This window comes from Tachyglossus aculeatus, chromosome 12 (assembly GCF_015852505.1).
Source record: "Tachyglossus aculeatus isolate mTacAcu1 chromosome 12, mTacAcu1.pri, whole genome shotgun sequence".
Classification (NCBI taxonomy): domain Eukaryota; kingdom Metazoa; phylum Chordata; class Mammalia; order Monotremata; family Tachyglossidae; genus Tachyglossus; species Tachyglossus aculeatus.
This window is the reverse complement of record NC_052077.1, coordinates 19,739,704-19,757,898: the sequence shown is the minus strand read 5'-3', so window position 1 is coordinate 19,757,898 and position 18,195 is coordinate 19,739,704. Positions and strand designations below refer to the sequence as shown.

At 40.2% G+C, this 18,195-nt stretch overlaps 1 protein-coding gene across 1 annotated transcript in view; it reads right to left on the bottom strand.

Annotated features, from left to right (window-relative positions):
* The window catches only part of ARHGAP10 (Rho GTPase activating protein 10), a 262,121-nt gene that overhangs the window by 78,184 nt on the left and 165,742 nt on the right, over positions 1 to 18,195 (bottom strand). Inside the window, exons 14-16 of the mRNA XM_038755281.1 lie at positions 12,601 to 12,675; positions 5,726 to 5,813; positions 567 to 625 (exon numbers count right to left, since the gene is read on the bottom strand). Of these exons, the coding sequence (XP_038611209.1) occupies positions 567 to 625; positions 5,726 to 5,813; positions 12,601 to 12,675 (222 nt within the window). The remainder of the gene's footprint in view (positions 1 to 566; positions 626 to 5,725; positions 5,814 to 12,600; positions 12,676 to 18,195) is intronic.

Below are 18,195 nucleotides of genomic sequence, written 5' to 3'. Positions count from 1 at the left end.
ATTCAACGTGCTCTCAAGTTCTACTCCTCCATGGTCAGTACCCCTCAACTCTTTTAATGTCCTCTCACAGATCTATTTAAATTCGTTATGGGCATGGAAATGTGCCTGCTAATTCTGCTGTATTGTACTCTCCCAAGCACTCAGAAGAGTGTTCTACACATAGTAAGTGCTCAATAAATACAACTGACTGATTGATCCATTTCTAAAAAGTAATTTGTAAACAATGCTCTAAGTTTCAATGGCGGAACTTGTGAGCTCCTCGAGTGACAGGGACAACATCTAATTCCCACCAGGGTAGTCTCTCCCAGTGCTTAGTGCAGTGCTCTCTGCACAAAGTACTTAATGAATACTATTACCGCTGCATATAACCACCCCACTACTGAGGAACTGTACCACTCATTTTCCTCAACAGATAAACATGTTAAAAAAATCTAACTTTTTCTCAAAAAAAATGCTGAGCAATTATGAATTTTAACTTTTTAATTTTTTAATATTTGATTTTGCATTTAAGAGTATCATTATCACAAAATATTTGGTTATAAACTGAACTGCACCCAAACACTTACTGGCAGGAACGATGAACTGTCCATGTAACTCATACGTCATGAGGGGCTCGGGAAGACTTCTGTTTAAAGAAAAGAATCATCAGACACTGCGAAACCACTAGTATCGGCCTTAGTCACATTTAGTTTGAATGAAAGAGCTCTGTAATACACTGGCAGAAGTTACCTGCCCCATGTGACAGCACTTGGAGTAATGTCTTGGAAATGACAGAGGTGCACAGTTTAGTATAAAATAGCCAATATTGAATAGTACCATTGCCAAAGGGGCTTATTTAGAGGGCGGAGCACAAACACTTAGGCTATTTTTTTTTTTTTTACAAACACCTTGAAAATGGGGAAAAAAAAGGATACAGGTAATGGTCAAGTAAAGGACATACGAAAGATGTTAATCTGAGACAGAGGTAGATCAAATTAAAAAATGTCAGAAACCTTGCTAGCTACCTACCTACCTAAAGATATTTTAGGTTTGGGGTTTAAACTGAGAAAGTAAGGGAACTATTAAAGCCGGTAAGATACCAGTAATTATATAACTGAATTGCTCCCTACCCCCAACCCCAACAATTCTTTTTTTAATGGTATTATTTAAGCACTTACTATGTTCCAGGGACGATACTAAATGCTGAAATGGATACAAGCTAATCACACTGGACACAGTCCCTGTCCCACGTGCGCTTACAATCTCAATCTCTATTTTACAGTTGAGGTAGCTAGGGCACAGAGAAGCTAAGTGACTTGCCCACGGTCACACAGCAGACAAGTGGCAGAGCCAGGATTAGAACCCAGGTCCTTCTGATTCTGAGTCCCTTGTTCTTTCCATGAACCCGATTACAGTTATACAATTACTGTAACCCGATTCTCTATGTAACCCAAAACAACCAACCAAAATAGTGGTACAAACAACTCTCTGACCCTAGGGGGTAAATGTGGCCCCAAAATTCAGTCTTCTCACTTCCTCTGCCAAACTGAAACACTGGAATGGTCTGGAACCCTTTAAGGTGTCTAACACTGCAAAATTCTTGGGTGTCCTGGCTACAGCTAAAAACATACTCAACAACATAATTCCCTCTTACGAACCAACTTAATCCACATTCTGAAATCTCTAGGGGGAAAAAAAGACAATCAGGGAGTGACTAACAGGAAGAGGTCAAGAAGAGAAAAAAATGTTAGTTCATTTGGCAGAAGACAATGAGTGGATGTCAAAAGGAAAATGAAGCGGGGAGGGGAGAAGTGTGAGTGAAATGGCAAAAAAAGAGCACCCCCTTGGTGAATTTTTCTTTAAATTCTGATGTGAGGTGCAAAACAATCTTTTTAGCATACATTAAACAAAGCACGCTGTTTAGTTATTACTGTATCTCTATTTTGCTGGGCTCAAAATCAATCATATTTATTGAGCACTTACTATGTGCAGAATACTGCACTAAGCACATGGGAGAACACAACAGAACTGGTAGACACAATACCTGGTCAAAACAAGTTTACAATCTATTGGGGGAGATAGAAATTAATATTTACAAATATGTACACGAGTGCTAAGGGGCTAAGGGTGTGGGGAGAACCAAATACACAAAAGGTACAGATACAAGTGCATAGATGACACAGATGGGAAAGGGAATTGTGGAAAGGAGGGCTTAATTAGGAAAGGCCTCTTGGAGGAGATGCGACCTTAATAAGGTTTTGAAGGTTGGGAGAGTGGTGGTCTGGTCATATACCCACTCAAATCATGCTTAATAAATAATACCAGTGCTGTATTAATACAATGTTAACATATGTAGACTTTATGCAATCTGAGTGTTTCCAATCCTCAAGCACGTAATGTATTTTTAGAGGAAAAATATGAGTGTAGGTGTATATCTGCATATATTTTAAATAAATAAGCAGGTAATTTGAATGGATTAAGGATTATGAAAGTGGATTTTTTTCACCCCCCAAAAAAAACCAATTTCATTAAAAAGTTGTTTAAAGAAAGCAACTTGGCAGTAAACTAGGGCACTGATGATCAAATTAGAGTGAGTCTGTCAGAATGCTACATTTTGAGAGATGGGTCCTTTTTTCTTGAAGTAATTGAAAATAGAAAGTTTCTGGCTTTCTGTCATCTTAATCATCATCATCATTTAAGCTCCTGTTGACTGTAAACTCTTTGTGGGCAGGAATCATGTCTACTAACCCTGCTATACTGTACCTTCCCAAGCAGTTAGTACAGTATGGTAAGCACTCAATATATATACCACTGAATGAATGGCTGATTGTTATTTATTAAACACTTACAAAGTGTCAAGCACTATAATAAATGCGGGAACGAATACAATATAAGCAGATGGGACATATTCCATATGAGGCATGGGGTCACTAGTGTAAGAGAGGCGATTGGGAATTCTGCCTACAGTTCCCAAGAGTGTGTTATCTGCTGCAATATTTTTATGAAGTAGGAAACCAGGGTAGCAATGACATGAAAACTGCTGGGGTTAAAGGTCAAAAGATAAGAGGGCTGCATTCAGATCTTTATAATTTCCTCCCTTCCTATTTGATCTGACCAACTTCGGTTTTATTTTTTTAGGTCATTTATCTTTAAGCAACTAGTTGAAGAATATTACCCTTTACTCTCTGGTTACCTGACTAGACTTAGTTAGGATTCCATTTTTCTGGGCTCTCCTTGGATATGGGGATAGGCTAGATGCATTTAAATAGCACTGGGCTGAGAACATGTCTACCAACTCTGTTATGTTGTATTCTCCCAAGCATTTAGTACAGTGCACTGCACACAGTTAGTGCTCAATAAATACCAATGATTGACTCATTGACACAGGAAACTGTGAAACCACCTATTCAACTGTAATCTCCTTGAGGGCAGGGATCATATCTACCAACTTAACTGTATTGTACATTCACAACCACTTAGAACAGTGTTCTGCACCTAAGAAGTGCTCAGTCAACATCATTGATTGATTCTGCCAAGATTTAACAGGCTTCCCTACTAATATACAGCACTAAGGCTGTCTGAAAAGTAACTAAAGAGACATTAATTTAAAACAAACTAGTCATAATCCCAACTGTCTGAACGGTGGATTTGAATACCAAAGTAAAAGGCAGATGAGGACGTAGCTCAGGGCCGCAAAAGGCAAACAGAGCCGTACTGTGTCTATGTCTATGGGAAGTAGCGTTGTCAAGAGAAGCAGCGTGGCTCAGTGGAAAGAGCACGGGCTTTGGAGTCAGAGTTCATGGGTTCGAATCCCGGCTCCGCCAATTGCCGGCTGTGTGACTTTGGGCAAGTCACTTTACTTCTCTGTGCCTCAGCTACCTCATCTGTAAAATGGGGATTAAGACTGTGAGCCCCCTGTGGGACAACCTGATCACCTTGTAACCTCCCCAGCGCTTAGAACAGTGCTTTGCACATAGTAAGCGCTTAATAAATGCCATCATTATTATTATTATTATTATTATTATTATTATTGTGGATAGAGCACGGGATAGGAACTCAGAGGACCTGGGGTTTAATTCCAGCTCTACCACTTGTCTGCAGTATGACCTTGTGAGCAGAGGTTTGAAAGTCAATTTAAATGACGTTACTTCACCGCAATTTAAATATCAACGAAAAATCAATGACCCTTTTTCAAATGGGCACACTCAAGGCTTCTTATTCTCAGACAATGACAGAGCACGGCTGAATAGAGGATTAATCCAAACTCGACAAACCTCACACAGGGGTGAGTAGAGGCAAGCAGAGGCAGAATGGACCTGGGCGGGCTGCTTGAGGGTTCTGGCCCTAAGCCTCACAACAGGAAGGGATGGTCTCACAATGGGCCACCTCCACCCAGGCTTCAGTGGCCCTATTCGACCCACAGTATAATGATTAGTAACAATAACGATGGCATGTATTCCAGTGGGCAATCTAGCGGATGGATACTTTCCTCCACACCAAAACTGCACAGCCAGGAAACACTAGGGAAGACCCTTTGCCAGAGGGACTTGAGATCCTACAGCTTCATAACAGGTCTATCAGTCGCATCCTCTAACCTTCAACCTTCTGGGTCCATCAGTACCCATCAAAAACAAAAATGCCAAAATGATCTCAGATTATACTCCAGGTACAAGAGCTTAGTGAGAGCAACCAAATTCTGAATCAACTCTCTAAAGCTTTGATGCTTCCCCATTACTGATTTTTACTTCAAAAATCATTTCAGTGGGAATTACAGGTCATTTCTGAGCCCCTTATGCCTCACCTGTTACGTTGTCATTTTGGGACGTTGGAATATCATGCTACTGGTTGCCATAAAATGTCCTCACTGAAATGCATCTAATTATCAGAACCTAAAATCCCAGATTAATTGTGATGCTTGCAGGGAAGGAGTTGGGCTGTTCAACAAGCTGACTGGAACTGGGGAACCTGAAGAGGTGGTAAAGGCGATCACTTAAAAAAAAAAGGCAACCTCTTCAATCAGTCAAACTTACTAAGCACTGAGCAGTTGGGAGAGTACAACACAACCGAGTTGATAGACATGTTTCCTGTCCACAAGAAGCTTACAAATTCATTTGCCTTTTCCTTGTATATAGTATTTATTTAGCAGCTGTTGCGTTCAGGGAATAATCCTAAACACTTGGAAAGTACAATGGAATTTGCAAAAATGATCCCTGCTTTCTAGAATTTTACGATCGAGTTGGGGGAGACGGACACTGAAATGATTTACAGATAGGAGGAAGAAGGAAAGCATATAGGTCTGTGTAATCAGTCATTCCATAGTATTTGAGCACTTCCTGTGTGCAGAGCATTATACTAAGTGTTTGGGAAAGTACGATACAACAGAGTTGGGAGGCGGAATCCCTGCCCACAAGGAACTCAGAAGCCCCAGGACGAGCTAATAGTCTATAAAAATATTATATATGGCTGTGAATACCTAAATACATGGTTGATAGACCATGAAAGACCAGGAAAGAAAATCAGGAAACAAGAGAAATTAATCAGGAGAGACTCTGGATGAGATTTCAGAAGGGCTTTGAAGATTAGCTTTGAAGTCTACATGTTTTCTCTACTCTTGTACCTACTGTGCGCTTTTCACTTTCCTCATTAAAAATAAATACCAGCATTTCACTCCTCTGAGTGGCAATACAAAATACGCTTAGGCTAACCTCCACCCAGTAAATTCATCAACAGGCTGGAGATGTCTTACCTCAGGTACTGCTTCAGAGCACTTGTTATTGTCTTCACTTCCCAATCTGAAGAATTTTCTAGGTCCACTTCACTACACGTTTTTGAATCTACAGGGTGACATCAAAAATAAATTAAAACCTTGGACAGAGAACCTACTATTCAACTCACCTGACAACACCACAGATAGTCAACATTATTTACCAACTACAAGATATGCATCTAAACATTTTTGTTGTAATAATAATAATAATAATAATAATAATAATAATGATGAGCTTGATTCTCCAGTGGACTTGTCTCTTATCTAAGGGTCCAGCAGATCGAGCACTGCACCCTCTGGAACCACAGAGATAAAAGCCACTTCACTCCAACCCTTCTTTTTATTCTGTTAAAGCAGGCAAACATTTTACTATACACTGCTGAGCACAAAATAGGCCCAAGAAGCAGCATGGCTTACTAGACAGAGCATGGGCTCGGGAGTCAGATAGTCACGGGTTCTAATCCCGGCTCCACCGCTTGCCTGCTGTGTAGCCTTGGGTAAGTCACTTCACTTCTCTGTGCCTCAGTTTCCCCAACTGCAATACAGGAATTAAAGCCAATTCCCCCTTCTACTTAGACTGTGAGCCCCATGTGAGACAGGGACTGTGTCCAACCTTTTATCTCCCCCGGAGCTTAGAACAGTGCTTGACACATAGTAAGCACTTACTACTATAATCATAATAATAACATTTTTTCAAGATATTCAGAAGCACTACTATTCCTCATGTTTCAAGGGAGGAAAGCGAGGTGCAGATTTAATAAAGTAATGATTTACCACAAAGTGACAAGATGCCATCTTTCCCGAGTATGATTCTCAAACTACTAACTACATTAGGGTCTTGAACACTACCGGGCGATGCAGAAAGAATAATCAAACCTTAGGGTTGCCAAACTAGAGTAATTAATGCAGTTCTAAGGAGAATGTACACTGTAAACCATGTGTGTCACACCTCCTCCCTCACCCTTTTCATGTCCATTTTTAGTCTCATTTATTTTCCATTATTTTCCTGATTAGTAAAGATCTGCCCTCTTTGAAGGGCAGCTGTTTTCGGGAGAAATAGCATCCAAAGGAAGAGACGTGCCAAAAATTAAATTAAAAATTCAATAAACAACTCTATGGAAAAGGAATAGGATCCTTAAGCCTTAACTGTTCTTCCAGTTATTTGATTTACGTGTTTATAAAGCCTAGGCTCAAACTGAATGACGTATTTACGTAAAGAGTATGTAAAGAAAATTATTATTGGTTCAGTAAGCATAAATGGGGTACAGGTGGGATCCCAACTGAGAGGCAATTTCAGTGGTTCCTTCAAACTGCATAGAAAAAAGTACAATCTGGTGACAGAGACCCTCTGTGTCTGATTAAGGTTCTTTCTCCTTGCCCCTAACTTTTGTCAATTTTATTTCATGCTTCTCTAGCCAAGGGGAAAAGGTGAATTTATTTTCTTTACAGGCACAGAAAAGGAAACACCGTTTAAGTGTTTAGTAAAAAAATAGACTGATGATAGATACAGAGGGCTGAATAGCCTTAACTAGAAAAAGGGCTTTGGAATTCAAGGGTGATGAAGGATGAGTTACAACTCCATGTCACTTTCTAGCAATTAGAAAATAAGGGGTAACAGGAAATGATGGCTATTTTAGAGTCAAAACACCACACAGCCAAAGTCAATTACTCAAGAGGTCTTATGACTTTTTCAAAGCACTTCAACATTTCTTGATTACTGCAACTGACAGCAATATGCAATAAACTACAACAATGGTAATTGACACTGATTACATTTTGATCAGTTCATACAATTCAGATCGCATTTGTTACCGAGCTTGTCAGACAAGCCAGATACATTTAAAAAATCAAATTAAGCCCACTGATTAAAGGTGCAGTCCTTTATAACTGGGACTAAATAATTCTGTTCTAAAGACTGTGCCAACCAATTACTTCTGTAACTGAATATTCTCTCTCTCATTAAATTAATCATTTAAATCTCATTTTAACATACAAGTCAGATAACACTATCAACTGCTACCCAGCAAACCTCCAACCTAAGCTCAAAGCACCAAACAGAAATCTTTTATTTTTCTATTTCCAATAGGCTACCCTTCAGGGTGCTCAGAAAATCGGTATCTTTTCCATAGTAAAGAAACCTTCCTTTTAACTTCATGGAATAAAAAGCAGCTGTCACATCAGAAGAGAATGACTGCATAGTGTCTGTGCTTCTAATCCACTATTATATTTTCACTGTTTTCAAATAACTCAATCATTCCCAGCTCTCCTGTGTGATCAGAAGATGCATTTGGCTAGGTGGAATTTGTAAGTAATATATTTGGCATTCAAGCTTATTTATTTAAACAGCCACTCAGAAAGTGTGGTTTGTTTCAAACAATAGGGTGAAGAATGTTTCTGTGTTTGCAGAGAACCAAAAACTATAATCCTGTTTCACCCAAATTTAGATAAAACTAAACAACAGCACTTAGTACCTATTTACAGTCTCTAAAATGTTTCCGGTTTTCCTGTTCTTTGCATTATTTTATTAATAATAATAATAATGGTATTTGTTAAGTGCTTACTATGTGCCAAGCACTGTTCTAAGCACTGGGGGAGATAACGGGTAATCCGGTTGTCCCACGCGGGGCTCACATTCTTAATCCCCATTTTCCAGATGAGGGAACTAAGGCCCAGAGAAGTAAAGTAACTTGCCCAAGGTCACACAGCAGACAAGCGGCAGAGGCGGGATTAGAACCCACGTCTTCTGACTCCCCATCCCGGGCTCTTGCCACTGAGCCACGCTGCTTCAGTTGCTGAGGCTAAAAAATTTAAGTCTGATTTGAACATAAGCCATCAGGGACTGCTCCTTTCTCCTACATGATCACTATGGACCCATCCAGGATACATGAGAAAGAAAAATAGATGAACTTCAAGAACTGTAAAAACACACTTTATGGTCATTAAGGCTAGGACTTGAGACAGGTAATATTGAGTAGATTTTTTTCTGAATTATGGAGCTGGAGAACCATGATCTCCAATGACTAAAAGTGAACAGGTGCAGGGACGGTAAGATTTTAAAAATAGGACACTCTTCTAAATTATTTCTGCCATTCCTTTCAGAAGCCTTCTCTTCACGTATAAATCACTTTGAAATTTTATCTTAGAACCGAGGATGTCTTAAATATTTAAATGGAACAAACTGTACAACGATAAAACATATGTTGAATGTGCCAAACCATGTAGATTAATAAATGGCCTCCAATGAAAAGCCAGTTATTAACAGTGAGAGGGGCATAGGGTGAAGTAAACCACTGTACTTTTAGTGATACCTGCTACTCAGTATTTTTCTAAAAATATTAAATATTCTTAAAGGGATTTTAGATTTGTTTTTCCCAAAGGAAACTATGGAAAAAAAATACATGGAAAATATCATCATCATCAATCGTATTTATTGAGCGCTTACTACGTGCAGAGCACTGTACTAAGCGCTTGGGAAGTACAAACTGGCAACATATAGAGACAGACCCTACCCAACATTGGGCTCACAGTCTAAAAGACTGGAAAATGCTTTGGAAAAGTTGAAATCCACAATGGAACAGGACAACTATCAAAAATCAGAATGGCAGAGTACCAAAAAGCTAAGGCAATTAAAGATTAACTTAATCTTTAAATTAATCAGGGAATGAATATTAAGATGACTTAGTTGCAGGTCAATAATTGAAGTTTGGGCAAGATGCAACCTTTGGCTCTTTGAGGAGAATGGACTCAAAATATGTGAAAGATTAGATGCAAAAGACACAAATAAACTGTGTGTGGCAGGACCACTAACTGATAATAGGGAAAATGAGAAAAAAGGTCAAAGACTTATTCTTTCTGGTAAGATGTCACTACAGGAGCCTATGAAGGACTCTATCTTAATGATGACATTTTAGTTTCCCCTAATTAAAAAAATACACTTTACTTGCTTTTTTGCATTTTATGTATAATAGAGGAAATATTTCCTTTTAGATTAATGAAGGCTCCCTCTATCGTCTTGCTATTATAACCTTAATTCAGAAAACTACTACTTCAGCTTGAAAAACAACTTAAATCTGAAAACTTCTTCTCTCACTTGATTCTATACCTTCTACTCCATTTACAAGATTAAGTTACTGAAAAGGACAACATATTTTCTCTTAAAGGCAAGACAGGTTTTGTAATGCCTTTGTCTTGGATTTCACAATTCTAAGGCTCATGGAAAATAAAAAATAGTTCTACCAGATCACCATGGCGGGGAGAAGGGGGATCCAAAAACAAAACACTTCCATCTCAAAAACAAAACCAAGAAAAGAAAAAGAACGGGAGGGAGGGTGGGAGGAAGAAAGGAAGAAAGGAAGGAAGGGAAGAAGGAAGGGGGGAAGGGAGGAAGGGAGGAAAGGAAGGAAATAATAATAATAATTATGGTATTTATTAAGCGCTTACTATGTGCAAAGCACTGTTCAAAGCGCTGGGGGGATACAAGGTAATCAGGTTGTCCCACAGGGGGCTCACAGTCTTAATCCCCATTTTACAGATGAGGTAACTGAGGCACAGAGAAGTTAAGTGACTTGCCCAAAGTCACAGAGCTGACAGTTGGCAGAGCCAGGATTTGAACCCCTGACCTCTGACTCCAAAGCCCGTGCTCTTTCCACTATGCCATGCTGCTTAGGAAAGGAAGGTAGGAAAGAAAGGAAAGGAAAGGAAAGGAAAGGAAAGGAAAGGAAAGGAAAGGAAAGGAAGGAAGGAAGGAAGGAAGGAAGGAAGGAAGGAAGGAAGGAAGGAAGGAAGGAAGGAGAGAGAGAGAAAGAAAAAAGTCTCTAAACTCAACTAAAGAACACCTCCAGTTGGACAATGTTTTTAGGGGATTTCATAAATGGGAGACTGGTGCTTATCCAAAATAAAGCAATTGCCTGAGGTCACAAACTACAAAGGGCTACATTAATTACAGATTCTGAGACTGCTTTTTTGTCTTCTTTTGCTTTGAACATGATGCACTCCCAGACCTGGCTGGAACATGGGATGGAGCCTGGGGGCAATGTGGTCCTGTCAAGTGACTGACACTCCAATGTCAAGCCAGTTTAGTCCTCAGTGCAGCACTGCCATCAGTTCTACCCGCTCCATAAACTGCATGGAGCCCAAATCCGGGATTCCCTTTGGGAGGCTGGGGAACACAGGCGGCTTTCGGTCCAGGCAAAAGTCCAACTCTGGCAGGAACAGCATGTGGGATTGATTCTGACATAAGGCCTCCTTTGACCCCAGGGTAACTGTACCCCGACTAGGAGCTGCTGCCCAGAGGAGAATATCTTCCGGAGCGGATGGTGGTGACACAGCTCGGAAGCTGGGAGAGGCACTGCATTGCCTCGGTCTCTTCAGCATCTGGCCCTGTTTGACTCTTTGCCCACTCTACTCCACTTTCTCCAGCCCTCCCCTCTAGAAAATAAAATGCTCCAAGATGGTAAGAACAACTTTCACCTACTGTGCAAAAAAAAACCAAAAAGGGGGGAGTATAGAGGCCTCTTTAGTGCTCAGGCATGATTGCTAACCAAAGCTGCTCTGTTTTGATACCAGTGTAATCTTCCAATTCCAATCATGACAACACAAATTTTGGAAATGGGAAAAAGTGTTTCTAATTTTAAAATTAAGTAAAAGCAGATGCTGAAATTCCCATTAAACTCTTCCAGCTGCTACTGAACCACTGGCAACCTGAATCTATTTAATTTGGAGACCACTAATGGTAAAAAGGAAAATGTTACTGCCAAAACTGCACACCAAGCTAAACTGGAGAGTTAGAAATGAAAACAGACCATGAAAACAGATGCATTCTAATAAGACCTCTGACTGATAATGGGCAACTTTTCCTGTGCTTATAGCTTAAAAAAAAGGGTGGTTGCTTGCTTATTAAGTCTTTAATTGAAATAGAGCCAAACAAACAGCCTTATCTATAAGGTGTGTCCATTGTTTCTAGCAATTGTGGTGTATAGGGACACCTTGCTGAAGTGCCATAAAATGAAGACAGGCTCTGGGCATTGACAGAATACCAGAGGGTGTTGTTAATATTGATTAATTAAAGTGAGATAACACATCAATTAATATTTAGCAAGGTCATTATGACGGACTGATATGACATATAGGCCCTCAAGCTTGATGTCTTATCATCACTCCTGAAGAGACAGCCCTGTTTAAAGGGGAAAAAAAAGTCTTAAAGGTGGCACTGAACTGACAGCAGTGTATAATATAAAAGCGCTTTGTCATTCACATAATGTCTGGAGTAATGAAATGAATTCACTTTCTGGTTTCCTCCAGTCTGCTGTGCCAAAGAACACTGTGTTATCAGCACAGATGGAGCATGCATGGTTCTGGAGAAGAGCCTGGTGCAAACTGCAAACAAGCCACTGTGAATACCAATGAATCCCTGAGAGTCAGACCCTCGCTGTCAAGTGACAGGTTTGGAAGCTCCATGAAAATGAACGAATCCCAGGGGTCTTGTCTAACTGTGTGTACTATCAGGGCCCTGGACAGGCAATTTGGAAGGAGTGCAAATCATGCAAGCATGGCTAGTGCTTTGCTGCAAGTTGCAGGGCGCAGGAGGGAATTTGCCCGGGTACCACTGGTTTTATTTTCTGCAAATGGGAAGGAAACAGAACTCTAGATTTCAGTTTCCACATGGGGGGACGTTTTGATGTTAAAAACACAACTACTTTTCCAAAGTCCCTACCACTGTTTCTGGTCAAATGGTCTAGATTACAGGAGGAAATGACAGTTTAAGAAGACAACAGGCCACATTCAGATAATACGAGTAAATAATTCAATGGACTGAAACTACGTTATAAGTAAAAATGATTATAAAAGAGGCATACCCATCAACACACTGAGAAGTCTCTGGACCTTTGAACTCACCCCCACAACTCTGTAGAGTCCTTGGTCATTTATACCTATAGAGGGAGAGACAAACCTTAGAAAAGGCAAAACGCATTGCAAATCAAGAACATCACAACTTCTGTATTGGCAGCTTATTTTTCTTACTTACATGGGTTGCACTCCCATGACTATGAAATAACATTGCAACAAAAACAACTGTCTGTCACCAGTTTGTGTCATCAGCTCTGTGACTGGAAAACGATCCCCCTCTAAAAACAACAGTTTCTCATCTGCTATTATTCCACTTGACTCAAGAACTGTAAATAACGAGGGGGACTTGGGAATGCCCACTGACAGCATTTCAAATGTGTTAAGATTTAATCAAGCTGGACATAAGTAAGTTTCCCCTAACTAGGAACAAACACCCCCAACTCTGTGAGGCAGGAAACTGCACTTCAGTTTTTGTTTTTTCTAAATACCTACACAAAGTTAATTGTTTTTTACTTACTTTAAGAGTTGCAGCTTTTCCACAGTGCATTTATTTTCTGCACTGCTAATGTTAAATCTAACAAGAACAAACCTGGATGACAAGGTGATGGCACCCTTAAATCCAAAAACTTTTCCAAGTGAAAAACTTAGTCACAGAATACATCCAACAGGGTTGATTTTAAAGCTTCTTCTCATGTTTCTTCTTCTCCTGTTTACTTTTTTCAGTTTGCCTACTCTAATTCTCCCCCTGTGTCACTTGTCCTCCCTCTAGGTCACCACACTTTTGCCTTTTCTTTTCCTGCCTTTAGAGTACTTCAAGGAGTGCAGAGGAGACATTCTCTGAATATTATCTCCACACAAACAACACATTCAGGCACATACAAATGCCAAGAGGCTACTACAGTGAGTCTTCACTCCAGTGGACTCCACAAGGGTGGTGAAACAGCATGGCACAGTGGACAGAGCACGGGCCTGGAAGACAGAAGGTCATGGGTTCTAATCCCGACTCTGTCACCTGTCTGCTTTGTGACCCTGAGCAAGTCATTGTGCCTCGGTTACCTCATCTGTGAAACGGCGATTGAGGCTGTGAGCCCTATGTGGGACAGGGAATGTGTCCAACCCAATTTGCTCAGATACGCCGCAGCACTTAGTACAGTGCCAAGCACGTAGCAAATACTCAACAAATATTATTATTTTGATAATAAATAAGAATATTATTAAATGAGGTATGGCTAAAGTCAGAAGAAGACCAAAAGCCCAGAGAAGTTCACTGAAAGGCAAGAGAACTAGTAATCAACTAGGAATCTGAAGCAGCATGGCCCAGTGGAAAGAGCACAAGCCTCGGAGTCACAGGACCTGGGTTCTAATCCCAGCTCTGCCACTGGTCTGCTGCAGTACCTTGGGAGAGTCACTTAACTTCTCTGTGCTTGTTTCCTCATCTGTAAAATGGGGATTAAATCCTATTCCTTTCTATTAAATTATGAGCCTCTTGTGGGTCATGGACTGTGTCCAACCTGATTATCTTGAATCCACCCCAGAGCTTAGAAGAGTGCTTAACACATAGTAAGCACTGAACAAGAACTATTGTGATTATTATCATTACTACTACTATTAAACCTGCTGTCAAGAAGGAACAGTCAGCTTCAAACAATGGGGACCAGAACCGGTATGTATGGAACATCTTAAAATACAAATGATTTCAAAGTCATTTAAGAGAAAGACTTTTCCAGTGAAGAAAGATAACCCAGAATGAGAACAGAAATAACATAATTCAACTACAATAACCAAGTCCTCGATTCATGCTCAGAAGTCAAACAAATGTGCTGCTGTGAAAAATACCTAAAATGAGTGGGGAATTGAAACAAGCATGTTACTTCAGCAGTAATAATCACTCTGTTCTGGTAATTCCTATCAGATAATTGATCAACTTCAAATTAATCAACCTGGGTGAAGCCAAGTTAATTGCTAATGTATAATAAGAAGTGCAAGGGAGAAAGTGATATGATTCCAAAGAGTTTTGACTTTTAAATGAAATTTAAAATAAAACATAAAGAATAGTTTTAAATGTTCTTTTAAATGCGTATATTTAACTGCATTCAAATTACAAAACCCTAAAACACTTGTGGCCTGTCAAGATGGTGGAAAGAACTAAAGACCAAGGAACAGCAGAGTGCTGACATAAAATAAATGGTCAATTTGATATTTAATGGTCGAGTGATATATAACAGTACAATTATAATAAATAATTATGATTATGGTATTTGTTAAGCGCCTACTATGTGCCAAGCACTGTTCTAAAGCTTCCATTAAAGTGGAGTAGGGTAGAGAGAGAGAGAGAGAGAGAGAGAGAGAGAGAGAGAGTGTGTGTGTGTGTGTGTGAAGAGCATTCATTCATTCAATCGTATTTATTGAGCGCTTACTGTGTGCAGAGCACTGTACTAAGCGCTTGGGAAGTACAAGTTGGCAACATATAGAGATGGTCCCTATCCAGCAACGGGCTCACAGTCAAGAAGGGGGAATAGTCTAGAGTATGCAGTGGTAGGGAAGCAGCATGGAAGGAACACAGGCTTGAGAGTCAGAGGACCTGGGTCCCCATGCCGGCTCTGCCACTTGTCTGCTGTGTGACCTTGGGCAAGTCATTTAACTTTTCTGACCCTTGGTTTCCTCAGTTGTAAAATAGGGATTAAATCCTATTCCTTCCTTTTTAGACTGGGAGCGCTTTGTGGGACGGGGACCTTGTCCAACCTGATTATCTTGTATTTTAACCTAGCACCCAGTGAAGTATTTGGCATATAGAAAGCACTTAACAAGTACCATGATAATAATATTCACTGAACACTTACAGGGAGCAGAACACTGCACTAAGCACTTGGGATAGTATGATACACAATCTAAATTAAAAAAAAAACCTCCAGGAATAAAGAGCTTCTTCACCTGGTTGTTCCCAGACTGTTGACAAATATCATAGAAGAAAGAATTAGCACATTAGCAGAGCTGATATGAATGCCTGAAGAGCAATTCCTGCCCTAGAGAATTAAATCTCACATTAGAAATAAAATGATGGCTTTCATTACAGTAGTAACTGTGGCTTTTGCTAAGTGCTTATTATGTGCTAAACACTGTACTACACAATGGGGTAGATACAATAAAGGCAGATCAGGCACAGTTCCTGTTCCACTTGGGGCTCATAGTCCAAGGGAGAGGGAGAACACATAGCTAACCCCCATTTTACAGATGAGGAAACTGAGTCACAGAGAAGTTGTGACTTCATTCATTCAATCGTATTTATTGAGCGCTTACTGTGTGCAGAGCACTGTACTAAGCACTTGGGAAGTACAAGTTGGCAACACATACGGTCCCTACCCAACAGTGGGCTCACAGTCTAGAAAGGGGAGACAGACAACAAGACAAAACATATTAACAAAATAAAATAAATAGAATAAATATGTACAAATAAAATAGAGTAATAAATACGTACAAACATATATACATATGTACAGGTGGTGTGGGGAGGGGTAAATGGTGGTAACTGGAATCCAGGTCTCCTTACTCCCAGCCTCATGCCCTTTCCGTAACGCGACACTGCTACTCATGATCATAAAGAAATGGAGTTGAGATGACATGAATATCGTAAATGTCTTGAGGGTAGGGAATGTGTGCTTTGCTTCTAGTATACTCCCCAAAGAGCTTAATTTGATGCTCAGTATGGGATGAATAAATACCTTTAATTAGAATTAAGATAAATGCCAATCCTTATTTATTTGATGCTCACTGAGGGCAGTGCACTGGACTAGGAGCCTGGATACTAGTAATAAAAGAAACCAGCCATGGTCCTTGCCTTCAGGGAGTGTTTCCAGATAAAACACTTATTTTATCAAGAAGCAGCATGTTTGAGAAATAGCTGGCTTAATGGAAAGAGCATGGCTTGGTAGTTCATGGGTTCTAATCCCGGCTCTACCGTTAGTCAGCTGTGTGACCTGGGGCAAGTCACTTAACTTCCCTGGGCCTCAGTTACCTCATCTGTAAAATGGGGATTAAGACTGTGAGCCCCACGTGGGACAACCTAATAACCTTGTATCTACCCCATTGCTTAGAATGGTGCTTGGCACATAGTAAGCGCTTAACAAATACCATTATTATTATTAAAACAGCTTCAATGTATGCCTTTATGAATAGATTTGGATTTTTCCTTTTGTGCATTATTAATTTTACTCCCTGTATCAATCAATCAATCAATCGTATTTATTGAGCACTTACTGTGTGCAGAGCACTGTACTAAGCGCTTGGGAAGTACAAGTTGGCAACATATAGAGACAGTCCCTACCCAACAGTGGGCTCACAGTCTAGAAGGGGGAAACAGAGAACAAAACCAAACATATTAACAAACTAAAATAAATAGAATAGAGATGTACAAGTAAAATAAATACATAAATAAATTGAGTAATAAATATGTACAAACATATATACATATATATAGGTGCTGTGGGGAAGGGAAGGAGGTAAGACGGGGGGGATGGAGAGGGGAATGAGGGGGAGAGGAAGGAGGGGGCTGTAGACACAACTACCACCAGGGAGTAAGTAGTAGAAGTGTGCTTGACTCTATAAGTGAGTGTGCACCTTTGTCAGTGATATGCAGCTATGTGGAATATAATGTCTGTCATCCAGGGTTTTTTTCGGTCCAACGTACACACACGGCAAGTACCTTGTCAACATGATCTTCAAACATGAAGACAGCATGCACGGGCCCATGGCTGTTTGTGTGTGTCTGCATGCACGGGCCCATGGCTGTTTGTGTGTGTTTGCATGCACATTTGAACATGCCTCACTCCAGGGAATGGGATGGGGAGGGAAACTAGCTGGGCTGCTGAATGCATAACACTGGCTAAGGAGGAAAATGGCTCTGTGGGCTGAGTGAATGTTTAAAAATAATTTCCAGTCCGCAGGCAGCCGATGTTGCTAGTTAACAAAAAATAAAGCTAGCAGGGTATGCTTGGGGAAGAAACAACGCGAAGTAAAGCGGAGTATCTTTTCAATCTCAGGGTAAAAACCAAAGCTGTCTCATTTTTCCAAGGTTCCTCCAATCTCCCCCAATAAGAAAAAGCCTAACAGCGGAAAAATGCCAAATAATGTAACACTGCTGCCACCTGCCTCCACACCTAATATTAACTGTGGCAGCTGGATTGAAATTTATCAAAATAACAATGCACTGTTCAGGGAGTTGAAAATCCAGTTGTGGGTTACACAGTTATTTAGATTCTTCGTTATCTCCACCCCCTCTTTAGCCATCTTTTCCACATCCCTGTTCGTTAGCACATACAACAATGGGGACCTGGAAGAGAAATTTAAATAAGCATGTTTCTCGCCCCTTGCTAGCAGCTCTGTTCAAATGTTTGGGGAGGAGGCTAAATGAACGGTTAAATAAACTGAGGTGTTGGCGTTATCTCTGAATATTATTTATTTTTGCTACTCATTAGTAGGAATGTATAAAGCAGCTATTTCTTCAGGATGCCAGATTATGGGAACAACATAACCTCACAAAAATATCAGCATCAATCGTATTTATTGAGCGCTGACTGTGTGCAGAGCACTGTACTAAGCGCTTGGGA